General features: G+C 60.1%; 1 protein-coding gene across 1 annotated transcript in view; it reads left to right on the top strand.

Annotated features, from left to right (window-relative positions):
• LGR6 (leucine rich repeat containing G protein-coupled receptor 6) overlaps window positions 1-27,262 on the top strand; it is a gene marked incomplete at its 5' end in the record, with an annotated part of 46,745 nt that overhangs the window by 320 nt on the left and 19,163 nt on the right. The window contains 4 exons of the mRNA XM_081124119.1: window positions 16,103-16,174; window positions 16,868-16,939; window positions 18,868-18,939; window positions 26,661-26,876. Coding sequence (XP_080980245.1) covers window positions 16,103-16,174; window positions 16,868-16,939; window positions 18,868-18,939; window positions 26,661-26,876 — 432 coding nt within the window. The remainder of the gene's footprint in view (window positions 1-16,102; window positions 16,175-16,867; window positions 16,940-18,867; window positions 18,940-26,660; window positions 26,877-27,262) is intronic.

Here is a 27,262-nt window from a genome sequence, read left to right as displayed (position 1 = left end):
GTGGACCGACCGCTGGGGACAGGAGCTGGAGAGGTCAGGCTGAATCTCAGACAGGCTGTGCTGGGGCTTCCCTTCCTGGTCCCCAGTCCTCCCTGTCCTGCGGGTTCCCTGCGGGAGCTCAGGCTTGGTAAGAGGTGGGCCTCTGGACCCTGAGCTGGAGGGACTGGGCTTAGCGACCCCTTCCCTTCAAAAGAGCCCAGAGGGCGGCTGAGGGTGAGCCTGAGTGAGTTGGGGGGGGCTCCAGTGGGTGCAAAGGTCTGCTCCTCTCTGGTGGCCCGGACAGCAGAGCTGTCCCTCTGAGGCTGGGTGGCCTTGGTGGGGGGTCCCAGAAGCTGGGAAAAGAGCCTTACCCACCCTTGTCTCCTCCAAAAGGGACCCTGCCAGCACCGAGTCCCTTCTCCGAGGCCTCCTGGCTCCCCCGGGGGGCCTCTGCGAAGTCACATCCCAGGAGGCAGTGTTGGAGACGCTAATTTGTGGGCAGGCGCCGAGGCTGAAAACCAGAGAACCATTTTTAGAGTCTGAGTTGGGGTGAGATGACGCGTGAAGGGGACCCTCTTGGGGGCAGCTGTCCAGAGGACGGCTCGCGGGAGCTTCCCCTCAGAGCCCGGGGGCTCTGGCTGCGGTGCCCCGGGGCAGGGGGGGCGTGCGAGCTCACTCCCCGCCGCCTGCTGCACTCCCACCCACGCCCTGGGGAAAGGGAAGGTAACCGCTGAGCCCTGCCCAGGCTCCCGCAGCTTTCCTCAGAGGGCAGAGCAGGTGGAAATACTGGGGCCATCGGTCCCAGGGGCGGAGTCTTGCAACCTCCTGGCTTTGAGGCTTCAGGACCTGGGGGCTCCGAGGGAGACAGAGCCGGGACGGTTTTCACAAGTGTCTGGAGTGTCTGCTGAACCAAATGGGACCAGGGCGCTCAGTGCTGGCGCGTCCTGGATGGGCACGGAGGGCCCTGGTTTCAGTCCTTCACAGGGCTCCCCTCCCTGTCTCTCTGCCCTGAGTTGGGATGACCCCTCCACTCCCAGAGGCACAGGGTAGGGGCCAGGGGACGCAGTGGGGGGAGAAATAGTGTCCGTATTCCAGAAGGGCACCCCTCTCCCCCGATCCGGGGGCTGAAGGCAGGGGTACCCGCTGTGAGCCAAGCCAGGGTGGTGGTGAGGAAGCCCAGGCAGCTGGCAGAGGACACCTGGCTCTGCTCCCATGCCCGCTGCCTCCAGGGCAGCCCCCCTGTGGCCCCTGCATATATATTGGGCTGTATGACATTGATTCATTTGAGGACGGGGTTCTGTGGCTAAAAAGAGTTTGGAAATCGGGGTGGGGGCAGGAGAAAGGTACCTCTCCTGTGTTGAGGGGGCTGGGGGGGGGGACACCTCCTGGGCTGATTGGTCCAGTCTCCTCTCCAGCACCTGTCTCCCTGGCAACCTTTTCTCGGGAAGAGCCTGGGAAGGAAGGAACATGGCACCTTGGGGATCTGAGCATCCCATGCCCAGGCTGGTGGGAGATTGAAGATTTTCCCCACACTCTTGTCACAGGTCCCCGGGGCTGTGAGGGCTGCATTTGGGTTCAGAGGAGGTGGGGTGTCCTGAGCTGGTCCTGGGTCTCCCCGGGGATTGAGAAAGCTCTGTCCCTAGACACACACGGTGCTTCTGAGAGGGGGGAGGGGACTTTGGGAATTTAGTGGTGGGCCCTGGAATGTGGAAGGGGGGCCTGGGGCTGTGGAGCTGTCCCCTCTGGGCTGGAGTGAAGGGGGTCTCTCCTGGAGCCGCTGGCCGGAGCGTGGCTCAGAGGAGGAGCCTTCTCTCTTCGCCTCTAGGAGAGCAGCCCCGAGGGTTGTCGCTGAGAAGAGCCTGGCCAGGGAGGACCCTGGGCCCCTTCCCCTTCTCAGCAACGTTGGGAAGCGGCCACTCTCGCCGTGCACTGAGCCGCCTGGCTCTTGCCGAGGGGGGTGTGAGTTTGCATCTGATGTGACCACAGTGCCCCTCTGTCTGGGCCACCAAACCCTGGCTCCTTCCCAGCTCCGCCACCTGTGGAGAGCCACCCAGCTCCTTGGAGCTCAGGTCCTTCCTTCATCCGTGGAGAGAAGTGGCTGCTTGGAGGGTTGAGCGAGGTCACATGTCGGTATCAAGCCCGGTGCCTGGCAGGCAGGGTGGCCCCTGAATAGTGGCTGTTACCGTCTCGCCTCCTGTCTGTCGGGTGTTCGGTGGAGGGGAAGGAAGCTCCCGGGCCCTTCACGCAGGAGGGACGCTGAGCCCTGGGTGGGTGCAGACCTCCAGGAGGAGGAGAGGGGTGCTGCTCTTGGTCAAGGCTTGGCTGTTCTGGGGCTTGGAGGACGTCGGGGACGGGGGTGAGATGGGAGGGGGCCCTGAGGTTCCTGATGCTGGGCGAAGGTGAAAGGTAAGACTGAAGCGCCGGACGGATAGGAAGTGAGCCAGAGGGAGCTTGGGGATCCTGAGAGGGAGCCGTGGATGAGACCACAGGGGCACCAAGGAACTAGGGGCCCCAGGAGACCCCTGTGGGTCCTTGACTCCCACACCCAATAAATAATACTTCACAGCTGCTCCCGCCCTGGGCTCAGCATCCCTCCTCTAGCCAGCCCCTTTCACGGGGTGCATATCTCGACCGCCCCATCTTGGTTCCAGGGAGGACCAGACGCCCCTTTATGTCCAGCTGCCACCCTCTCCTCCGACCTAACGTCCAAAATGACTGCTTGGGTCCCTGCTTGACCAAGGTTGGGAAGATGGGCTTCAGACACCCACAGTCCTCCAGGTGGCTCTCGTGGGTTCAGGTCTCCTCCCGAGCTGTCCTCTCAGGGAGGCTCATGGAGACGTTCTGCCCGGGAAGGGCCTGTTCTCGGACCCCCCTGGGGGAGAGGGAGCCCCGGCTGTGGGACGTGCCAATCCGAGGGTGATAGGCAGGCCCTTGCTCCATGCCATCCCGCGTCCGCACAGCGAAGGGACAGGACCACTCAGGCAAGGACCCGGGGCCGTCCTTGTGCAGAGGATCTCAGCTCCTTTCACCCCGAGCTGAGCAGTGTCAGGACGTGGATGGTGTGAGATGAGCCGTCTCAGGCGGCGGGTTAGAGAGGACCCGAGACGCGTCGGCTCGCGGTTACCCCTGACTGCTCGTGGCCTGCTGGGGCCCTCAGACCACCGTGGTCACGTTTAGCTGGTGGGAGGGGTCGATGCTGTGTGTTAGATTCCACACGGTCTGACCGATGGGACGGAGACAGGTGCTGGGGGAGAGCGGATGGTCAGGAGCACGGGCCTGGGCCGTGGCAGAGGGGGCCCGATCATCCCTTACGAGCCCCATGAACCCGGCCCATTGACGGCCCTCTGTGACTCAGTTTCCTCCCTTGTAAAAGCAGCCAGGGTTGTTGTGTGGAGCCACAGGGGGATGCTTGTAAAGGGCTTGGCAGAGTGTCTGGCCCACGGGAAGAGCTCAGTGTTATTAGGGTGACCAAGGCCAAAAGGCGTTAGTCATGGATGTCTTCCTGGAGGAGGCCCTGGGAGTGGCCCTGGGAGGAGAGGAGGAGCCTGTTCTGTGAAGGGCATGGAATGGGGGGCTGTGAAAGGACAGAGGGACTGGGAAGGCAGGGCAGCTTTAGTCTTGTCCTGGCCGGCGGGGAGGTGGGGAGCAGAGGGTGGGAAACCCCAGCCTGCGCCCCGTGTTCCAGGTGGGCCTTGCAGGGCCTGTCCTGTGAAGAAGCAGAGAACCTTGGGGGTCCATGTGCAGGCCTCGGTTTTCGCCTCCGAGGCTCCCCTTCCTTTCTGATGAACCCCAACAGCCTGAGCTGCAGCTGCCCCGAAACTTGGCACCTGGGAGTCTAACCTCGGTCCCTCCGTTGCTGTGCTCCCAGACTTCCCTGGACCGCGGTGTCCACACGTTTTGTTGAGAAACGAGGGCGTGGGAGAGGCAGGGAGAAGTCGCCTCTGAGCCTGGGCTGGCAGGACAGAGGGAGCCCCCAGGGAGAGCTGCTGGGCGGCAGGCGGTGGGGAGGGAGAAGAGGGGCAGCACCCAGAAAGGAGAAGGCGAGGGAGGGGAGCGATTCCAGGAAGCGGGTCCTGGGGGGCCTGCTGCGCCAGCCCCTGGGGGTTTCTGGAGGAGGGTGAGTGTGGGGGGAGCCAGCACCCCAGTTCAAAGGAAAGGCAGGAAACAGCCGTAGGCTAGAGAAAAAGGAAGTGTCTGGCCCTGGCAGCAGCGGGCACGGGTGCGGCCGGGCGGGGCGGCTGGCGGGGCAGAAGAAAGCCTGGCTCAGAGCAGAGCTGGCCCGGGTCCCCCCCTTCCCTCTCCATGGGCTCTCAACCCCGATGGCCCCACACAAGCCGAGTCCCTTCCCGCCCTGGCCCGTGCCCGCCAGGCAGAGGCGGGAGACGGGGCCACCGGAGGCGCCTCCTGACCGGGCCCCAGGTTTATGAGCTGTGCGTCCTTGGGATGGTCCCTGAACCTCTCCTGAGCCTCCGTTTCTTCATCTTGAACATGGAAACTCAGTGTGCGCCTGGGCGGGCTGTGGGGGGAAGGAACTGAGACAACGATGGCAGAGCCTGGGCCTTTCCCAGCATCCTGCCTCCACAGGCCGACGGTTAACATTTTCCTCAACGCCTGAGCTGCAGAATGAGCTGCGGAGGCCCCGAAGGGAGTATCGGGGCTGCTGGGACAGGGTGGGACTCCGGCCGCCAGGGTCCAACCTGGGGCTCCTCAGATCGCCCGCCCCCCTCCCTCTGTCCCTGTTCTCACTACTGAAGCCCATCCCACTGACCTCCAGGGAAGTGGCCTTTCCCCGAGAGCGGGGTTCTACTCCTGGGCTCCTGGCCCCGACGGACAAGGAAGTGCCCGTCCTGGCAGGGGCGCCTGGACGGTCAGGCCCCCGATGGGGTGCTCTCCAAAGAGGAGAGGTACAGGCCTCTAGGTCCCTTCCGTCCTGAGAGTCCAGCTTCTCCCCAGAAACGGGGTTCCGGAGTCTGTGGCATCAGTGTCCTCTCCAGCAGCCAGGGGAGAGGCAGGCGTGGATGGCCTCGTGGGCATGCAGCCCGTGGCTGCCCCGGGACGGGCCCCGAGGGACCAGCAAGGATCTCCTCTGAGATCATCCCTAACGGGCTGTGACTTTAGGCCAGCAACTCACCCTGCTGGGAGCAGGCCAAGGGCAAGGAATCCTGCTGGGCCTCCAGACACCTTGGGGAGGCTCAGGGGGCGGGGTGGGGGGAATTTCCAGCCCCCCCCACCCCCGAGTTGAAAATGACAACTTCATTTAGCCAAACCTTCACAAACTCACTGACTCAGGGGCTGTCAGAATGGTGGGACCCCCCTTTGTGTTAACTACTCTCTTGGTGGAAAAGGGGAGGGGTCCTCAATTTCTAATGACAATTCAGGTCTCCCCTTTCAGACATGGGGACCGGTCTCGGGACAAGAAAAACACCCAGGATGCCAGATGCAGGCAGTGAGCAGAGTTATTTTGGAAGCAGAAAGGACATGGAGGAGCTCGGGGGTTGGCGCGGTGCCCTAGAGCCAGGCCAGGCGCAGGCGGACTGGCCACGGCAGGTGGGGGCTGGGCCTATGCGTCCGGTCCCCAGGTCTCCAGCCTTCTCTTCCCGCCACTGTCTTTAGAGATCTCCAGGGAGGGCCCATCTCATGGACTGTCCCCAGCTCTGGGTGCCAGGTCCCTTCTGGTTAATTGCGAGATGCAGGTTCGGAGGCTGGGCCCGGCTTCCCGCCTCTCCATCTGCTCCTGCACGGTGGGTGGGGAAGCCGGTCCTCGTTGGAGCGTAATGCCCTGGACCATGTCCTTTCCTTGGGAGAGCGCTTGGCCCAGGGGGCGTTACTTCCCTCCCTGTGACCTGTCAACCAGTGTGGCCTGCCCTGTGCCCCTGGGGGGTGTCCCTGTCTGTCCATCTGACACCAGCTCGGCTGGGTCAGACTCAGGGCTCCTCTGGGGCAGGGGAGCAGACTGGGAGCTCCCTGAAGGCAGAGCCTGTGCATCTGGAGCTCCTCGAGACCCCATCACACCTGCCCTTCACCCCACATCCCCCACACGCCGGACCAGTCTCCCCCCGCGGGTGGTCCGGATAGGGCTGCGCCAGGTACAGGAACACGGTCTGTCCTCACTCCCCTGACTCCAGACCCGGGTGCCCAGGGGTGGGTGCTTGAGGGCGGGGCAGGATCAGGTGTCCTGGGGTGTTGGGTTGAGGCAGGACGGGACCGTAAACCAATCCCGGCCTTTGTGGTGACGGAGCCCATTCGGAGGCCGAAGGAGACAAGAAAGGAAAGGGTTGTTGTCTGGGACAAAGGTGGAGAGAAGGAATTGGGACAGGGCCTGGGCCGGGTCTTGCTCACTGGAGGGGCGACAGGGAGAGTGGACAGGAGCCAGCTCACCTCGGACTGGCCTGGACCCCAGCTCAGCCACTGCAGGGACCGAGGTGCCCTGTGAGCTGGGTGACAGTCAGGCCTCTTTCGCAGCCCAGCCGCCTGGGAGAGGGGCCCCCTGTGCGGTCGCGGGAGTCCCCAGGCTGGTCGCTGCTCTGCTGTCCTCATCTTCGGATTCCCGGTAATTCTTAAACAAGGCCGCTCATTTTTAGCTTGTACTGCATCCTGCCCCGTGTTTCTGGTGAGAGCTCGGACATCGCTTCGCCTGCCTCCCACCCCAGGGGCCGTAAATTCAAAGGCCACTTCCCGGGAGTTGCCCTGTGGTTCCTTCTGTCTCACAGTCACAGTGGGTGAGGGGCAAAGGCAGGAGGGATGGGAGGATGGGTCGCCTTCTGAGGGCCCCGAAGGATAGAAGAGGCACCCTCTGTCCTGATGCACTGGGGGGCCTGGGCGGCACTGGGCTGGGTGCCCCCCCTCAGCCTGAGTGTGGCCTTTGGGGACAAAGGCTCTGGGTGCCTGCGCTGCGAGAGGCCCAGGCACACCTGTCTCGGAGCTTCTAGGAGTCACGGGTAGACCCTGGACAAGCCCTTTGCATGACTTGGGGGTGGGGGCATGTCAGTGTCCTGGGTTTTAGGGGGCTCCTCACGGGTGTTTTCTAGCACAGAGAGTGTCTGAGATCTGGGCCACCCCATCTGGGTCACATCTTGGCTCTGCCTTCTGCCAGTCTTGGGGAAGGGCTTAATTTTTATTATTTTTTTCAATTACAGTTACAAACAATATTGTCTTAGTTTCAGGTGTGCAGCATAGAGGACTTACTCTTTTGGTGCCTTAGTTTCCTCACCTGTGAAATGGGGTGATGATGATGCTCAGAGGGCTGTTGTGAAGCTAAACGAGAGGCCCTGCGGGAAGTGCTTAGAAGGGGGCTTGATACATAGTAACTGCGCGGTGGGGTAGGAGCCATTGTGTTAAACTGACAAGCATCTGTCGAGTGTATACTTAGTAGCAGGCTCAGCTGTGCTGAGAACTGGTGTTTTATTAAAAACTCTCCCTATAACAACAAACACAGTCCCTGGTTGGTGACAGAGATTCGGTAACAAGCTCTGGGAGCCCTGCCCCCTCCAGGAGACCCTCTCACCCCCTGCAGAGCGGCTGGCTGGGGCCCTGCAGAGTCCTGGGAAGAATGAGGGGCGGTGTCCACAGATTTCTTCCTCCAGTTTTGTCCAAAACACCCTGACTCTGCCCATCTGGATTTTTCAGGTTCCCATTCAGTGGGATTGGGATCAGGAGACTGTGGCCAGAATTCTGTCTCCGCCACCAGCTTGCTGAGTGTCTTTGGGCGAGTCCTCTGACCTCTTTCGCACTATTTCCTGTGGGTCGATGGCCCTTAATGCCAGGATATTTTAGAGACAAATGATTGTGTATAAGTAGAGATGCCAAGGGGAGAGTGGGGAGAAGGAGCCTGAGTGAGGCCATGATGAGACTTCGGCAACGGAGGTGCCAGGGTCCCCCGAGATCTGCAGTTTCACTCGGTGACGCTTGAGGTCCCAGGGCTGGGACAGGCAAGGCCATCACCAGCACCTCCAGGGCTGTGTGCCCAGCCAGAACAAGGCCCCCATTAACTATGTGCAGCCAGCGGAAAGAGGAATGCCCACTCCACCCCCACCCCCCGCCAGCCGACGCCACGCCAACCCTGCCTTGCCTCACTGCTGGCTGCCCTGCTCCGAATGCAGAAGCCTGGGGTGCCCCCCCCCCCGCCAGCCCTGCCTCCACCTGCCAGAAAGTATTAACTTCACTCTCCAGATTGGCATGGGGGTGCAAAGGCACCATGCTGTGGGGCCTGGGTCCTCCCAGGGGTGGGGCTTGGGGGTCAGGAAACACCTAGGGCACCCCTGAGACCCCCTGGCATGCCCAGTGCCGGTGGACAGCCCTTGGCCTTCAGAGGCTGGGGGCGGAGAGTGGAGCAAACTTAGAAGCTGGGTGTGGAGGCCTCCTGAGTTTCGCTGCAGCCCCCTGCCCTTAACCTGGGCTAGAACCCCTACACAGACAGATCGACCAAGTCCTTCGGCACCCCACCACTTGCTTTAGTGTTTGGTCTGTCCTTTCTGCTATACTATCCCTGAGGTTCCTTCCCATTCTGGTCAGCAGGGAGGGGATCTCGGAGGGCCTGCCCGCTGTGAGGGTCTCCACGGGAATCCCCATGTCACAGTGGCCTCCTTGCCCCCAGCACTGTGGGCTGCAGCTAGGCCCACACTAGGCCTTTGTGAGAATCAGAAAAAGGTACCCCTTGAGGGCAGTCTTCAGAGAAAGCCAGGAAAGCTCCAGCTTGATTTATGACACAAGAGCTGATTGAGATACCTCTTCCTCCAGGAAGCGCTCCCTGATCCCTCGACCCTGGGAAGGGCTCCCCTCTGTGTGCTGCTCTGCCCTGGGCTCGCCTCCTGGGTTCCAGCTCTTGTTTACCTGTCTATTTCCCAATCCAGGCTGGGGGGCCCCTGGAAAGCAGGGCCCCAGGCCAGGGCTCCCTGGTGTCCGCAGGGCTGGCGGAAGCCCTGGCACATGGGTGCTCACAGGTAGTGGTGGGGTGAGTGAAGAAATGAATGAAGGGGTCAGTAAAGAACTGACTGGCCAGAGTCGCGGGTTCAGAGCTGAGCAGAGTCGCTCAGGTTGGCGCAGGTGTGCTTACCTGGGAGGGAGGGCAGCCCCCTTTAGATCTGGGCTGGCACTCACCTGGCTCCCGGCAGACCCGAGGTGTGGCACCCAACCCAGACGGCTGCGGTGAGGAGAGCGGCGCTGGGGAGCCTCGCAGCTGCCAGGCAGCCCGCGGCCAGGCAGGGTTTCCTTAAGTGAGACATCTGTTTACAAACCCTTCCACTTAGGAGCTGTGCCTTCCCTATTCGTTCTCTTTATTTATTTTTTTAAAAAGAAAACTTCTTTTGAAAATTTCCATCCAGTTTCCAACAAGCTAAGATGAACGGAGAAATGTGGTCGTCCTGGGCTTGGACGGAGAGAGCTCTGGAGCCATCGGCTCTTGAATAGCCACTGTGTGTCTGGCACTTGCCTGGGCTCAGAAGGCCCAGGCTGACTAAGGCCTGCAGTCTGTGTTAAGAGGAATGTCAGGCTGGTGGGTGAGAAAGTGACCACCCTGTGAGTGCTAGGGTGGAGATGTGCGCAGCCTGGTGGTGGGGGTGCTGGGGAGGTGGGGGACGGTGGGGAGGGATGGGCCACTCCGGAATCCTGGGATGATCCTCGGTGCTGGGGCTGGTGAGAGGGGAGTCTGAGGACAACGAAGCCCTTGGCCAAGCCGGCAGACCTCAGCAAGTATTTATTAAGCACCTACTATGTGCCCGATACACGGATGAGTGAGGCGAAAATGATACATTGCAATAAGCAAGCAATTTCAATTCCGTACGGTGAGATGCCATGGAGTCCAGAGGGGAAGCTTCACGGAAGACTTTCAGAATGAGTCTCTCCTCTTTAGACGGACTTTTTACTGAAGTATAATATGTATCACAGAAAAGAGTATCCACCGCAGGTGCAGTGATACAGTTTCACAAGGTGAACACACTTGTATAACCAGCACCCAGACCAAGAGGCAGAATGGTAACAGCTCTCCAGTCCCCCCCCCCAGAGGGTAACCTTGAGGGTAACCTTGGCGGGTCGTGACCCCTGACCACAAGGTGCGCCTGGCCCGTGTTCTGAACCCCCTATGAGGGGAGCCGTTTTGCATCTGGCCTTCTTTTTGCACCACGCCTGAAGGCTCATCCGCACCCCTGCTTGTGGCGATACCTCACTCACTCAGCATGGGGGCAGAAGGCGATGCATCCCGTCTGCTGCGGACGGCCATCGGCCTCTTTCCAGCTGGGATATTATGGGCACTGGTGCTGTGATTGTTTGGACCGTCACTGGGTGACCGTCTGGATGCGTTTCTGTTGGTTCTAAGCCCAGGAGTGGAATTTCTTGGTCGCATCAGATCCAAGCACTGTCTCAGCCTGAGACGACTTTCCTGGGTGACGTGTGGATAGGTCACTGGCTTGGTCTGAGGCAGCAGGGAGGCCAGTGATGGAGGCTGAGGAGGGGCAGAGGCTGGGGGGCCCAGGGCAGGGCCACGAGGAGCAGCAGTACCGCGAGACCCCTGAGGACTTACTGTGTACTTTCCAGGGGCTTAAAGCCTTGGAAATGGATTCTATGACAGTTTCGGAGGCCAGAAGCCCAGGGTTAGGGTATCGGCATTGGCAGGGCTGTGCCCACTGCAGAGACTCTCGGGAGAGCCCACTGTGCGCCTCTGACTGCTGGTGACTTGTGGCCACTTCAGTCCCTGCCTCCGTCCCCGCATCACCTCCTCCTCTGTGGGTTTCCCTTGTCACAGGTTTAGGGCCCACCGGAATAGTCCGAGATGCTTTTCTCATTTCAGGACCTGCACTTATTACACCTGCCAAGACCCTTTTTCCAAGTAAGGTCACCTTCCCAGGGATTAGGATGTGGACATATCTTTTTTTGGGGGGCCACCGTTCAGCCAGCTCCATTCCACCCTTTGCAAAGCTCTCAGGCCACTTTGATGGTTAAACTGGTCCCTCGTGGCTACACAGGCCACACTTTGTCCAGGAAGCCCTCCCTGACTGCCTTCAGCCTAGCATCCAAGGTTCTGTGCAGCTGGGCCTGTGGTCCTGACTCTGTCCTCAGAGGGTGGTGTCCTCAGGGCAGCGAGTGTCCCCTCCCCCTCCTCCTTACACCCTGGCACACCCCTCCTCCAGGGCTCAGCAAGCCCCGGCAGACAAGGGTACTGGGAACAAGGAACTTAGGCTGAAGGCACCTTTCCTGCAGTGTCCAGGCCAGGGCACCATGCCCAGTGGTAGCCCGGTGGCCAGACCCTCCCCCTGCCCCCTCTCCCCCCAGACACTGCCACCTCAGAGGGCACCTGGCTGTGACCTTGCCTCAGGCCTCCGTGTCTGTCCTGGTTACACACAAACACGGAAGGAGGAGGGGCGGGCACCCAGACCTTTGCTTTTCCTTGGAGGAGGCCCGGGAGACAGAATGCCTCTGCTGAGGGACCCAGGCCAGAGATCGGAAGATCAAAGGGTGCGAAGCTCAGGGCTGGGGCAGGTGGCATTCACTGGGAGGCACCAGGGAGGGGCAGCAGCTGGTGTTCCTAAGGGCAGGGCTGACCCAGCACGCCCTCCCCTCGCTCCACCCGCCCCGCCCCCGTGTGACCCTGCGGGGAGCTCCGCTGGGCTGAGGAAGGGCCCTGGGAGCTGAGTGCGGGAGCCGAGGGGCGCTCGCCGGCGTTGGTGCCCCCGTGGGCACAGCCGTACCCCTCACACACGGGGCCCTCCGATTAGCCCTCACAATAGCTTCCTCACGAGGAGCTGTCATGGGACAGGTTTTGTAAAATCCTCACCCAACGATACGCTTTTCATTGACTCGAGAGAGAGGAAGGGAGTCGGAGGGAGAGAGAAACATCCATCGGTTACCTCAGGCCCATGCCCGGCCCCAGGCGGGTGCCACCGGGGCTGGGTGGGTGGCACCAGGGGCTCCTCTGTGTGTGTCCTATGAGTGCAGGTGGGGGGGACAGGAAGGGGACGTGGGCATGGGGGGTGCTGAATAGAGGGGCCTTTCCCAGCCCCCGTCCCGGACACACCCGGCCCTTTATCCTGAGAATAGAAGTAGCAGAGCCGGGAGCTTCAGCCAAACAAACCACTCGGGGCTGTGGCCTCACAAAGGGGACTCCGCCGCCCGCCTGCCCTGCCCTGTGCAACCCAGTCCTTCCCACCGGCCCAGCCCCTCTCCGGGGCCTGAGGGAGAGCTCGGCTTTCTGGTCAGAGGGCAGGTCACAGGCCTCCTCCGAAGGTGCTTCACGTCCGATAGGGCAGCCAGAGCCACAGCCACACAGCTGGACGCGTGGAAGTGGGGCCGGGGAGGAGAAGGGATGGGGCTGGGAGGACACCGGTGAGTCAGAGGAAGCCGAGCTCGGGGGGCGAAGCAGGTGGTCCCCAAATGCACACTCAGCGCCGCTTTCTCTGCGGGGCCGGTCCTCAGCCTCTCCCGCGTCAGGTCTGTCTCTTGCCCTTGTCGGTCCTCGGCCGGGGCGCCCGTGGGTGCCCACCCTGCCCTGCTGCCCACAAAGGACCTTGAAGCTGGTGTGTGTGCATGTGACAAGGACAGGTGATGGGGAGACTGGCGCAGGAACGAGCTGTCCAAGGCTAGGAGGTGACGGTCGGTAATCGCGGACAGGACCCCGTGGCTGACGCCTCAGGGATCAGTCAGAAGCCTCACGGACTAGCCTGTGGAAGCCCTGTGACAGTCAGGCCCCCGGCCCCAGGACTGGTCACTCAGGCCTGTAACTGTCCACGCCGACGGGGCTCCTGGAGGGCAGGGAGCACACGTTACTGGGCTTCGCAGCTTCGTCACCCGGCGCAGTGCCTGGTATGTGGGGGGTGCCCAGCGAACACCCCCCTTGAATAATGGGCCTGGATGGCTAAGGGAATGGCTGGAGGCTTCCTGTAGGAGGAGGCGCTTCAGCTGGGCCTCGGTGAACGGTAGCACCAGGCCGTGGTGCCCACAGTTATGTGGGTGGGTTCCTCGCCGTGGGCCGGGCCCCAACTAAGCATTTTACCAGGGAGGAAGCAGGCAGAGAGAGGTGAAGTAACTTACCCAAAGCCACACAGTGGCAGAGCTGGGAATCAGGCACAAGACACGTGATGGCAGGGGCCTCAGTGTGGCCAGTGGGACTGCCTGTGACGAGGGACGTATTCCAGGTCTGTGCTGTCCACTGTGGTGCCGCCAGCCACGTGTGGCTACTGAGCCTTGAAATGTGGCTAGTGTAGCCAAGGAACCAATTTAGCTTTATTTAATCGGAATGGATTTAAGTTTAAATGTTCCCATGTGGGGAGCGGCTACCGTATTGGACAGAGCAGGTCTCTGGCGTCGCAGAGAGAGGGAGGGGAGGGGAGAAGGGGTCCAGACCAGTCCCCATGGCTTTAGAGGGGAAGTTCTGTCCCCTATCCTTTAGTTTCTGCCCCAAGTCCCCCAGCATCCCCCTCTTATCACACCTGCTCCTGGTCTCCATGGTGACAGCCTCACCCAGCAGCCTGGGTGGTCTGGTCGCCTCACAGGGTGAAGTTCTGAGAACATTTTCCTGATGTGCAGCCAGAATTTCCACTTCCCCAGCCCAGGGCTGCGGCTCTTCTCTCCCCCCTCCTGCCAACCTCGCCCAGCCCCCACTCCCACGGCTGTGTCCACCCAGAGGGCCCAGGGCTGCAGGATGGGGCTGCCACCCACCCTCCCAACCCCTGCTGTTCAGTTGAGAGGCAGTTTCAGGGCCCTGTGCAGTGAGGATGTGGTGCCTCTCATCCAAAAGTCAGTAAGAATTCAAAACGACAACAGCAGAGATGAACTGCCAAACACGGGCCTCTGTGCGGCTAAACAGGCCACAGCCCTTGAAGCTAGCCCTGGAGCAGTGATGTGTGTGCGTGCATGAGTGTTTCTGTGCATATGTGTGTGCATGTGCCTATCGCGTGTATGTCTGTGTGCATGTCCGTGTGTGCACGTCTGTGCATATGTCTGTGTGTGTATGTGTGTGCATGCATGTTCCTGTGCATATGTCTCTGTGTGCATGTGTGTGCATGTGTTTGTGTGCTCATGTGTGTGTGTGCTCCTAGTGGTCGTAGGGTGACAGTGGTGGACCACAGTGTGAGTCCAGGCATCAGGCATTCAATTCAGCCACAAATTGGGCCCCAGAAACAGCATCATTGAGCAACCTGTGCTCCTTCTTGGCCAGGAGACAGACCAGGGGGTAAACTGAGGCCCAGAGAAGGTCACAGCCACGCTGAGTTCTCCATCCAAAGGGCGAGACCTGGCTGAGCCATTCGAGCCTCCCAGAATTCCCAGCTTTGTGATATGTGGCTGCTTCAAGAAAGTTTGTGACTTTTTACAGTCCAACACTCTGAGACACACATATACAGATACACATGTGTGCCCTTACACAGGATACACACATGCCCAGCACCCACAAGACAGGCATATCCAAGAACTCATGTATTCCAACTATGCCCCCTTGTAAATACCCGTTCATCCAGCCAAGCTAATGTGGCTACAGCCAACCTCAGGCACCCAAGGGTCAGGGCACCCTCTTATCCCGGAGCCTAGGCATGGCCTGCGGGTCTGAGCTGTGTTCTCTGGTTGCACAGGGACAGCCCACCTCCCAGGGAAGCCCTATTTCAGAACCTGCCCCTTTGTAGCACCCTCCCTGAGACTGCCCAGGCATGCCCCCCCATAGCAGACCCCCCACAAGATGACCCCTCCACAGCAGGGCCAGTGGGGCCCTTGGGTGCTCCCAGGGCCCGTGGCATCAGCTTGGAGGATCTCAGCTGGAAGCCTCCCGCACCTCCCTCTCCCAGCTCTATGTTCTTCCTCCCCCCTCTCCTTGGCACCAGCCTCACCCCTTTTCCTTTTGTGAGAGGGCCAGGCCTGAGTGGGGCTCCCCCCACCCAACCCTCTGAAATCCACCTCCTTAAACTGAGCCCTGCAGCAGGGCTCTGTTGTCTTGGGGCAGGATGTGGGGGCGGGCTGGGTACGGCCCCCTCCCCCCCAGGGGAGACCAATGAGGCCGCTAGTGGGTGGGGGGGGAGCTTGGAGCCACATCAGAGCTTCTGAGGAGCGGCCCCTGGAGGGACAGCTGAGTGATGAGTCCTGAGTCACAGCCCCACGCGGTCCTTGAACTCCTGTGGAGGCACGTTCAGCAATGTGCAGGGTAAACAGAGAGAGGTAATCAGTCCTGCACCCCCTGCCTGGTGGCGGATGAGCCGGGCTCGGCTCGGGGGAGGTCCCCGAAGACCCAGGGCTTGCAGCGTGGGCTTCCTTGGGCACTATGTCCCTGCCTCTTCACACCCTGCCAGAACCCCTGGCTAGAGGGGCCTGAGAGCACCCTGAGGACCAAATTCTGGCTTAAAATCCATCGGTGATCTCTCCAGGTGCTGCTCCTTGAAGGTTGGGGTGGCCATCAGCACACCAGTGACCCTTCCTCCTCCTGGGGGCCAGTCTGCACCCAGAGCAGGGAGGGAACCATCGGCCAGAACCAGCCCTGAGTCCACGTGCCAGCCCTGTGGCTCTACCCTACACGGACCGTCTCCCTTCCCCGGAGGACTGCTGTCCGAGCCCAGCTTTATGAAAGATGAAACATTTGAGACTAAACAGTCTTTTTATAGATTGGACCTGGGCTCCTTCCGGAGCGCGTCCTGCCATCTCCAGGCTGCTTTTCTATGCAGACACATAAAACACACGTACCTCTCGGGGGGATGGAGACCCTGAGGTTCGAGGGTGAAGATGCCTTCATAGGGAAAGGAGGACGCCTCAGGAGGGCTTGGGGGTGGTCCCAGCAACGCGGTGCCTGGTCTGAGCCCATGTCTGTGCCCCCAGGGAGGGTGCACGGGCCCCTTCCCACTCCAGGCTGTTGGGCTGGGCCCTTGCCCACAGGTCGCTGAGGGACAGGCTGAAGGCGGGGCACAGTAGTGGTTAATAGCCTAAGGTCTGATAGGAAAGAGGAGGAGAGGCTTGATCTCAGGGCCTTTTGACTCTGTTTCCTTGAATGTAGAATGGGGGGGGGGACAATGGAACCTGCCTGGGGGGTGTCGTGAGGATTAAAGGGGATTATTTGGGTAAAGGTGAGCCAGTACCTGACGCGGAGTAGTCGCTCTGTGGGTGTGTGCTGCCGGCCGGGGCTCTGGGCCACTCACAGCACCTTTGTTTTCTCCCCACACAGAGACCTGAGCATGAACAACCTCACGGAGCTGCAGCCTGGCTGCTTCCACCACCTGCGCTTCCTGGAGGAGCTGTGAGTAGCCGCTGCTCCCAAGGCAGGGGTTGGAGCTGGGGCCACCCGAACAGCTGTAGGAACAGGGCCCCCCTTCAGGACAAGGGGCTGGGAAGCTGTTCTTGATGGCAGGGTGTTCCGCTGACACCTGGCTCAGGTGGGGACCGGAGAGTGGCCGTGAGGGGCCACGTGGTATAGGAACTCCAACAAACTCTAGCTTCATTTCCTCCCTGGAGCCAGTAGCTCCCCCTCTTTCTGTCAGTATCCACCCCCCTCCCTGGACATCAGCCTCTGGGTCCTGCTACTGGCCACTCCCAAGTCCTGGGGGCTTTTTCTGGAGTGTCTCTTTTCTCTGTTCCCACTGCTACTGTCCCCCACACATCCAGGGGTTTCACCAGCCTCCCGACCAACAGACCTCCACCCCTTCCCAAGGTTCTCTGCTCATCTCCAGGGCGCATCTCACCAGCTCAAGAGCCTTCTCCGCCTCCACCTCTAGGGCCCTCGCTCACCTGGCCCACACCTACCTGGACAGCTTGGCTCCGTGAGGCCAGTCCTGGTCACCACCCGCATCTGAGCAGGATTTCCCCTCCGACCTGGCAGGCCCATCTTTCTCTCCACTTGTGCATTACGAATGTCACCTCCCCCACAGACTAACGGGGTCCACTCTGTGGGTCCCCTGCCAACGTCCGACCCACCCTTTGCTCTGACTTGCAGGCGACTCTCTGGGAACCATCTCTCACACATTCCAGGAGGGGCATTCTCTGGTCTCTACAGCCTGAAAATCCTGTGAGTATGAGTGTGCGACCTTCATCCCGAGACGTGATCTCGGAAACCGAGGTCACAGCGAGGTTTTGTGCCTGTGTCTCCATCTGCCGCAGTCTCTCCTATCGCTCCCTTACCTGCACTTTCGCTTCCATTTCTGGGTGGTCGCTTGTCTCTAACAAACATTATGGTTTGTAAACACCCATTTCATTGTACCTGTTATTTATGGTAGCCCTACAGGGAAGCACACCACCCCTTTCTTTTGGGGATGTGAATAATGACGGTGCGGGTAGGTTTTGTGGGCCTGCGCTGTGACAGACCCAAGAGCTGTCCCCGAGGCTCAGCCAGGATGGGCAGGACTGTCTGCGGAGGAGGGACGCACACTGGGGGTCCAGTCCTGTGTCTGGCATGGGCTACCTCCACCCAGAAAGGAATATATTTTTCTAATTTGCTCAAAGTTATTTCTGGGCTGGCAGTGGCGCTTGGCCTGTGAGCTTCCGCCTGCAGCCAGTCAGCAATCCACGGTCCACGGCTGAGCACACCCTCCCTTCCCTGAGTGCCGGGCTCCAGCACCTCTGCCCTCAGCCTTCCCCTCTGCCTCTGAGCCTCTGAGCCTCTGACTCCAGGGCTTCCTGGCCTCTCGCCCTCCCCTGACCCTCTGCCCAGCCTGGCTCCTCTCTCCCCGTCCCTCTCTGTCTCAGCCCCAGCTCTCTGTCTCCCTGGCCTGGGTCTGCCCTGCTCCCCACCACCTTGCTGCCCAGGATGGGGGGAGGCACCCTGATGGAGACGCAGTGCAGGCAGCCTGCTCGGTGGCATGTCTGTGCCCAGTGCAGGCTCAGACCTGCAGCCGGATTAGCGCGGGGCTGTGTGCGGGGCTTTCAGATGTGAGGCTCCCGTCCGTCCCTAAGACTCCGGCTTAGCAACGAGCCTCTTCTTTCTTTGCCTGCGTCAGGCCGTGAATCAAAGCCCCCGAGGGCCTCTGCCCCATTTCTGCAAACAGCCCCCCTTGGCTCATTTGAGCCGGTCGGCGGGGAGAGGCTGCAACCCGGGACAACCAGACTGCGACTGGCCACCGTGCCACTGACCCCCACTGGGTCCGGCCCTGGAAGACCACTCCGGTTGCTGGGGCCGCGTGCCAGCTCCTCGCCTGTGAGCTTCTGTGTGTTAGAGATGAGCTGGGTGGTCTTGGAGCCGCTCTTACTCAGGGCCTCAGGGCAGGGGGGACCCATCTTCCCCCGTCCTCCAGGGAGCTCCTCTGGTCCCCACCCTCCGTGAGCCCAGCTTTCTCTTGTTCCTGTGGTGCTGGGAGTTTAAGAGACAGGAGGACAGTGACACAGGAGCCCCCTATGACCTGAATGATCTTGGGCAAGATGCATGTCTTTTCTGAGCATCGCCTCTGAAAGGCGGGTTGACTGTACACCTTCCAGGGAGCGGGGAGGGCATCTCTGTGCAAAGCAGGGCTCGTCCCCTCCGGTCCCGAGGAGCCTGGTGTGGCAGGACAGGTGTGGCACAGGCAGGGGGTGAGGGCCTTGCCCTCATTATTAGCCACCCCTTCCCCCCCTCAGCTGCACGAACAGGTAAACTGAGGCCTGGGGAGAAAAATCTACTTTTAGGCACATCTTTTCTGACCAAATTTCAACAGAACCACGAGTTTTGACTTCTGGCCTCATTGGCGCCCACGGGCCTCTTTGCTTCTCTACCCTGCTCCTGTTTAGCTCTGCCTCCCCTTTCCGTGACCCCCCGCCCCAGCCCGGAGCACAACCCATGGCACCTGGACAGCCCTTGATGGGCTGGGCCTGGGCTGGGCCTGGGCTGGGCCTGGGCTGGGCCAGGACTCCCTCCGGGTGTCCAAAGCTGGGGTGAGAGGAACGGATCTCGCTTGGGGTGGGGTTCAGGGAGGAGCCCCAGCTTCTGTGCCCTGGGGGTCCTCCAAGCCCCTCCTCTCCTTACAGGATGCTGCAGAACAACCAGCTGGGAGGGATCCCCACCGAGGCACTGTGGCAGCTGCCGAGCCTGCAGTCTCTGTGAGTCCCAACTGGCCCCACCCCGCTCCCCCTCCTCTGAGCCCCTGTTCAGACAGCGTGCGCTCTGGTCTTCGGTTTGTCCGGGTTTTGGTTGTCGTCAGAGTATGTATGTGTAGCCTCACATGTGTATCTGGGGAAGGGAGGCTCCAAGCCCCGCCGAGGACTGTGGGAATGGGACCTCCCTAGGTGGGGCCACCAGGGCAGCCTCCTGGGGCGTCTGGCGGTCTGCCGGAGCCTGGGGTGCAGGGCGGAGTCCGCCGCCCCTCAGAAGTGTCAGGAAGGGGCTGTCTCCTCTGTGTAGGCCGCTCTGGCCCCCAGGGTGTTGGGGGTGGGGTGGCCCAGACACCCATTTCCCCTGCTTGGGGTGGGACTGCTTGGGGATGTGCTGGCCACCCATGACACAGCCGCCCTCCGGGGAGCCCTGCAGTTCCTTCCCTTCCCAGTAGGGGCGTCGTGGACACAAGACTGAGCCAGAGCTGAGCAGGGCAGGTGCTGACTGGCAGCCTGCAGCTCTGGGGAAGGGGGACCCCATGGGGGGACGAGTAAGGTGCTTCTGGGGGAGGGGGGAGTAGCAAGATCCTGGGTCTGGGCAGCTCTGGTCCAAGCCTCCATCCTGGAGATACCCCGTCTGCCATGGAGAAGTCCCCCAAGCTATCCCTGAGCTCCAGCGGATACTGTGAGCACCATCCAACTTGCCTGCCAGCCAGAGAGGGCCCCGAGGCCCAGCCGCGCTGTGGGGCCTGGCCGAGGGGTCCCCAGGGACACGCGAGGTGGCAGATGGCTCCCTGGCGTGGCTATTTCAGGCTCCATGATTATATGCTACTGTATTTGGATCTCCCCAAGGTTCCGGGAGTTGATTACTACATGTGTCTGGGGCAGAGGCTGCTCTGAGGTGGGTGGGCACACAGCAGCCCCCTGCACATGATGAAGGTCTGAACACGGGTAATTTGGCTGCTGGAGATGCTAGGAGTGTGTCCATGGTGGGCTGGGCCCTGGGATCCTGGGGAGGCTGTTTCCGCCGTAAGTGCTGGTATGGGATAGAGCTGGCCCAAGTGGGCCACCCAGGAGCAGTGTGGTGCCTCGGCCCCACCGGGAATGCCTCAGCCCAGACTACTTGTGGGTCTCCCAGCCTCTCTGCCCGCTGAGCCCCCCAGAGCTCCTGCAGGTCCGGGGCCTGAGAGACCTGTTATTGTCCGGAGCACCCCCAGGATGGGGCTGTGGGAGTTGCACACGCAGGAGGGAGTGTAAGGTTTGGATTGGTTTGGTGGTGGACCAGCCTGGAGGCTGTGAGATGCCCATGATCTCTCAGGGGATGCAGAACCTCTCAGCCATCTATAACCACAGGGAGGGAAAGGCCAGAGTTCTCACTTCTGAAAGTCCTTTAGAATCACAAACTCATCGGCCTGGGCACAGGAGGACCAGCTTGACCACGTCCCTCAGACCCACCGGGCATTTTCTAGGAGCTGTGCCGTCTTTTTTCAGAATTTGGTCTCTCTGCTACCTTAGAGGAGTCCAGAGAGGAGGTGAGAGAAGACTGGGACCACAGCCAGGGAGGGGTGGGGACAGCGCCCGTGTGCCTGCAGCCCCTTCCACCAGCCGCACCCCTGCAGTTGGCGGCTTCCCCGCTCCCCTTCCCTAGGCCCGCCGCCATCCTGGGGAGAGGAGACTGGTCAGGGGCAGGGAAAGTGTGATCTTTTTCGAGTCCATGAGTAATTTTCCACCCGTTTATGAGCCTTTGGAGCCCAGGTGGCTGCCAGCCACTGGCTGGAGTGTGGAAATTCACATGGCAGCCGGAAAAGGCGGCCAGCGCACCAGCTCCTGCTCTGGCCACCGGCGAGGCCGCGTGGGTGGAGGCTAGGCCTGTCCCAGACCACAGGATCTTAGAATTAGGAGCTGGAAGGCGTAGGTGGTCACCCAGTCCCATTGCCCCTCCTGCAGGTGAGGGAAACCGGGCATCAGAGAGGGAAGGACTCTCCAGTGTCACCCAGTGAGCTGGAGCCCAGGCCAGGCCTGCAGGTGCTGTTTCCCTCTGAAAGAGGGTGACCTCTTCAGGAGCCTCTGTGACCTCTGCAGCCAGGTGGCTGTAAGCTCAGTTGTTCTGGAAGGTGACCCATCCAGGCTGCTTTGCTGGGTGTGGGCCTTGTGCCAGACCCGTCACAGGCACCCCCACACACCCCTAATCCAGGCCCTTGATGGGTCCAGCCTGCAGCCGACATGGATACGGGCACTGCCCAGGGGACACAGCTGATTGGGGGACAGTTATGAGAACCCTGCATGCCTGGCCGGCGTGGCTCAGTGGTTGAGCGTCAGCCTAGGATCCAGGAGATTGCGGTGTGATTCCTGGTCAGGGCACATGCCCAGGTTGCGGGCTCAGCCATCAGTAGGAGGCATGCAGGAGGCGGCCCATCAATGACTCTCATCATTGATGTTTCTCTCTCTCTCTCCCTCTCCCTTCCTCTCTCTGAAATCAATAAAGACATGTTTAAAAAAGAAAAAAGAGAGAGACCCCTGCAGGAAAGAGCATGGACCACATTGCCAGGACCTGGCGACCTATCGGGAAAGAGATCCAGGGAGAGGTGGGACACAGAGGAGGTGACAGAAGCAGGGCAGGTCCGATGCCGCCCCACACCCTCCCCTCCCGAGCGCCCTGCCCCACGTGGGCTCCCGTGCCTCCTCCCTCCTCTCAGCTCTCAGAGTCTGGGACTTAATTATACACTGACGCCGTTTGTTTTTCAAAAAACATGTTTATTTTTGTTCTGACTCATTGTAGAAAATTTAGAAAATTTAAAAAGAGGAAACTAAGAATCACCCGCAGCTCTGCCACCCAGACACAATGCTTGCAAGCGTTTCCGTGTCTCTCCCACGAGCGCTCACTCTTACAACACACATGTCCTCGGCGAGGGACACAGCCGTACAAGTTATACCGGGCCTGGCTTATTGTGCCTTCAGAATTGTACTAATGCAGCCCTGGTGGCATCGTTTTAGCTTTAAGTATTTTTAAAAATTAAGATACAATTCACGTGGCAGAACACACACCCTTTGAAAGTGGACGTTCTGTGGTTTTCAGCATATTTATAAACTTACGCAACCATCAAGCCTGCGTAATTCCAGGACATTTTCATCATTAGCAGTCATTCCCCTCCCCATAGCCCCTGACAAGCTCTGATCATGTTCTGTCTCTCCCGGTTTTCTGCTCTGGACATTTTATATAAATGGAACCACACAATATGTAGTTTTTTGTGTCTGGCTTCTCTTACTGAGCACATGTATGTATTCATGCGTGTGCTGGACCACACTCCTTTTCATGGCTGAGTAATATTCCACCGTGTGCACGGACCCTTTGGTCTCCACATCTTTAGCTGATGGGCATGGGGTTGCTCCACTGTTTGCTCTTTGTGACTGTGCTGCTGTGAACTCCCACGTAGACATCTTTTCAGTTTTCCTCCACTTTAACTGGAAACAGCTGGGGTGTGTTTCCTCGGTTTCCCTCGTAGATCGGAGGCTTCCGCACGGGGTGGGGGGTGGCGAGTATTGTGGATCCGTCATTAAGGAGTGGGAGACGATGAGTGTAAGAGAAACCAGCTCCACGTGGGGTTCGGTCAAGAGGCTCCTGAAGGAGGGGAGTTTAAGTGGAGCTTTGGAAAGAGGAGGGAGAAGCGTATTTCAAACGGGGAGGCACCCCATAGAGTGCAGAGATGAAAACCAGGAGCTCTGGGACAAGGAGGGGGCAAGCGAGGCGTAATTCCCAGGTGAACTGGAGCGTGGGGGACCTTCTGAGAAGTGGGGCTGGTGAGGGAGTCGATCCAGGGGAGGAATCTTGAAACCGAAGCTAAAGGGTTTGGAGTTGACCAGAAGCCCAGGTGACTCAGCAAGACAAAGACAAGATCATAACAGGGGTTGGGGGAGGTGTCTCTAGTCTGGGTAAGTGGATGGATGGATGGATGGATGGATGGATGGATGGATGGATGGGCAGATGGATGGATGGATGGATGGATGGATGGACAGTGGATGGTGGCTGGGTGGCTGGGACGACAGGATTCAGACCACACAGCTCTACCTTCCCCAGTTCTCATTCTGGTCCACAGGGGCCTACGAGACCCTGAAAATGAGAAAGGAAGAAATGGATTGTGGGAAGGGCTAGAACCCTGCGCCAGGGAAGCCAGAAGTGACTCGGACTTTCCCTCCTTTCTTCCCCCCTCCCCCGATGCTACCTTGGAAAGTGTCAGCATGTGGCTTGGTCGACCCTGGTCCCTCTTACTACAGAAGCTGCTGGGGTGGCTCCTCAGTATCTTTGAAACACTGGAGGCTGCTTGTGTTTCCTAACCCTCTGACATCACTGCCCCTCCCTGGAGAGGCAAAGTGGGAAACCCCCGGCTGCCTTCCTCCACCGACCACAGCTGCCCTTGGCCAAGGGCAGGCGTCCAGGCCCCAAGGAACCCCAGAGCCCAGCTCCCAGATGCATCTCAGACGGCCCAGGAAGGACCCCAGAAACAAGCTCCATGTTAGGAATCCTATGGCTGGAGGCCGGGGAGTGGATGAGATGACTTTCTGTGGTCCCCACCCCAGGATTCCGGGACTGTCACCCACAAAGCTGGCCCTCTGCCCAGATGCGTAGGCCTGTGTCTTCAGGGGACACTCATAAAGGCTCCACACAGAGCCTCCTCTGTGCCTTCCTCCTGGAGGGCGGGCAATTATTTTTATATACTGCTGCCGATTAAACCACAAGGAAGGGCGGGGAAGGGAGCTCAGGTATCACCCTTTGATGTGCAGAGGGGAAGGGCCCTGGCTCATCCATCAATGCCTGGCAGGTGGAGGGGAGGGCGGCTCAGCCGTAGCTGTAGCGTAGCCTGGAGAGCCTGTTGGAATTGCCTTCACTTTAATACCCCACCTTTGATCTATTGAAAGGCTGACAGTGAGGGGAAGGATCTTATTAGGTGGCATAAATCAGAACTGACCCCTGGAAGGGAGGGGTGTTGCTGTGGCTCTCAGCTGCCCCCCCACCCAGCACCGAGAACACACCGCATCCCTCACCCCACCTCACCCCCTGCAGGGAAGCTTGGGGTCTCGGTCAGCCAACTGCCTCTGCCCCCATCTCTCTGGCACCACGGGACCCCTGCCCAGGAGAGCTCAGGTTCCAGCTCCTAGAGTTTTCGTTTTTGGACCCTGAGAGGGCGTGGCGCTGGGCTCCAGGTGTGCAGAGGGCAGCAGAGGCCCGATGGGGCCCTCGCGGAGCCACAGAGGGCCCCCCACGAGGGCAGCGTGGGGAGTTTGTGTGTGCGAAGGCACCTGAGCCAGGTGGAGGGACCTGGTGGGGAGACTGGGCCCACTGCCTGTGGGAGGCCGGGCACCTCTTTGGGCTGTGCAGGTGCCAACCTGCTCCTGCTCCCTGGCAGGTTGGTCAGGGCTGTTGGTCCCCCAGGCCATCAACAGCTCCCACCTGGAATAGTCCTGCAGAATAACCATTTCCACGTGGCTCCTTCTTTTCATTTTCAGCATCTCCCCGCTTTACCTGCCTGCTCTCCACCCTGCCAGGGCCCAAGCGAGCGTCCCACCCCTTTCCTTCCCAATGAGACTCAGCTGTGTGCCTGCACGTGTGGGGGTGGGGGTGGGGTTTCGAGGTGAAGAGCCAGCCTGGGGTTCAGCCAGGGCATCTGGTCGTTAACCGGGCACCAAATGAACAGGCCTTGTCCTCAGGCACCTACCTCACCCTCTTCTTACTCTCACAGCATAGTTGGGACGTGAGGAGGAAGGCCTGGCCCGCAGCTCTGAGGATTTCTGAGCTGAGAGCAGAGCTGGCTGGTGGGCCCATGACATGGGACCTCGAGCTCCGAAGGTCTAGGGCTCTGCTGTTGTCACCGAGAAGTCCTTAATCATTCATGGGCAAAGTTTCCTTTCTCATTTCGTGTCGGGCCCTGCAAATTGCATAGCTGGTCCTGGGTCCCGCTCAGAGGGCCTGGTGCAGAGCAGCTTCCTGGGGAGGGAGGCAGCCAGGCTGGGGAGGGAGCTGGGTCAGGGCTGAGCCATGGAAAGAGGCGAGGGGTCCCTGGATGGAAGCTGGGCAGGGCTCTTCCCTGAACTTCCAACATCTGAACCTGCACCCTGGCCTCCTTTCACACTCTGCAAAAACCTGATAGGCTGAAAGGGAAGGACATTCAGAGGCCAGGGCTGGCTGGGGGTTGTTCCCAGGATGAGGGACCACATGCGAGGCGGGGGGTTGCTGAACACCCCACGCACTCTAGTGGGAGGAGAAGCCGTATTCCTGTGAGGCCCGCTTCAGGCCCACCCATCTTCCTGGAGTCTCTGCTCCTGGGCACCCTGTCCTGTAATTGCCTATCCTCTCACATCCTGGGGCTCAGAGCTGAGGAGAGGACTCGTCTCACCTGACCTGGGTGGAATAAAACAGGAGGTCCCCTGCCCTCCTCTCCTGACTGCTCCTCCGGGTCCCCCCAGGGACACCGGCCTTCAGATTCAAAGTTAGCCCTTGTTCAGGGTGCAGATATGAGGTGCAAGACACTGAGCTTGGAGCTTCCCATGTGTGATCCCTTTTAAATGAACACCTGGTGACATCCATGGGCAGCTGGAGTTCCACTAGGACTACCGAATCTGTCCATCTTGTATTTGACTAAGATCTGTTAGGATGTAGGATACAGTGACACGCTCCAGAAAAGGCCTATGAGATAGACCCCTCCGGTGTTTGTGGCTGGAGGGCCCTGGTTTCCAAGCAGAAATGTGCTTTCTGAGGGTGTCTCTGTCTTACCACCCTGCAGAGGAGCTGGGCTGGCAGAAGGACATAGAGAAAAGCCCGAGTTTGTGCCCCAGCCCTGCCATTCACTCTGAGCATTTCTGGGGAGCTATTTGTGAGTGAGGCTGCAGGCTCCTTTGAGTTCTGATGGACCCGGATTCTGGGTTCACATGCCTGTTCTCTGGGTCACTGTCAGGGAGCAGCCTCTTGCTGTTGGACCTACATCTCTCCTGTAGCTCTTGCCCCCTCAGGTCCTCATCTCACGTTAGCCAAATGGATCCATCTCCCCGGCTCTCTGGGTGTCTATGGCCAGACCTTCAGCCCACCTGCCCCTGGGGACTCAGAAGGACCTGGCCACCTCCCACCCCCCATGCCTCAGCCTCAGCCCTGGGTGGGGAGCAGTTTGGCCCTGGAGAGGTTAAGCTGGTTCCGGGAGCCTAGGCAAGCCCCGGCTGGCCTGCGGGCCGTGTTAGCGCAGGTAAGAGCAATCATCAGAAACCACTCAGAGCAGCCCTTGTGGAGAGCGGAGGGCTGCCGGGTTGTTGACTTTATTCCAGGGCTTAATTGGTGTAATTGCTCTCTTCTTCCTGCCAAACCAGGGTCCGTCTGGGCTGCTATCCCACCTGCGGACGGGAGCGGCTCAGAAAGATCTTTTAGTCCCGGGTGCTGGATTCTGAGGCTTCTCCAGCAGTGGAGGCCTGTGTGTGGGGAAACACTGGTTATCCACGTGTGGGTTGTGGGCTCACCTTGGGTCTGAGAGGAGTCGGTGCCATAAGTAGGAGCACGTGGCGTGAAGGATCGGGAACTGCGGCCTGAATGGAGGTGGAATCTGGGAGCGTGCAGAGTGGGCACTGGGTCTGTGTGGCCAGGTCTCAGCGTTAGTCCCAGGGCACCTTGGAGCCTGCTGCGGCCCTGCTGCCCCGCCCCAGGCCTTGGTCTGCGTCTTGGGACTGACCCTCTCCATCTTCTCCCCCTCCAGGCGCCTGGATGCCAACCTCATCTCCCTGGTCCCGGAGAGGAGCTTCGAGGGGCTCTCCTGCCTCCGCCACCTGTGGCTGGATGACAATGCGCTTGCCGAGGTCCCTGTCCAGGCCCTCAACAACCTCCCCGCCCTGCAGGCCATGACCCTGGCCCTCAACCGCATCAGCCAGGTCCCTGACTATGCCTTCCAGAACCTCAGCAGCCTCGTGGTGCTGTGAGTGCCTCTCCCTGCCCCCTCTCTCGGGGCCACCGGGCTTTGCTCGTAGTCTGTGCTGCTAGGCCTTTTGCCCTGGGTCCCCTTTGTAAAAACAAGGGGATCATGCCCTGCTGACCCCACGGGGTTGTCACGAGGCCAGATGACCTAAGAGCTAGAGAAGGGCACTCGGGATGGAGCGCCCTGAGCAGGAACCGGAGTTGAGCTACTTTTTTCTCACACTTTGCAAATGGGCGTCTAAATCAAGGATGTCGTAAATGGTTCCCACCACATCTGACGACCAGGTGATGTGGTCTTATGCCCTGGCACAGGGGTAAGATAAACTTATGTCTCCAGGCCCCGGGGAGCAGAGAGAAGCCATCCCTGGTAATTAGCCGCCCATCCCG

This window comes from Miniopterus schreibersii (genome assembly GCF_964146895.1).
Source record: "Miniopterus schreibersii genome assembly, chromosome: 21".
Lineage (NCBI taxonomy): Eukaryota > Metazoa > Chordata > Mammalia > Chiroptera > Miniopteridae > Miniopterus > Miniopterus schreibersii.
Note: the sequence above shows the minus strand (reverse complement) of the source record. Positions and strands in the feature narration are given on the sequence as shown.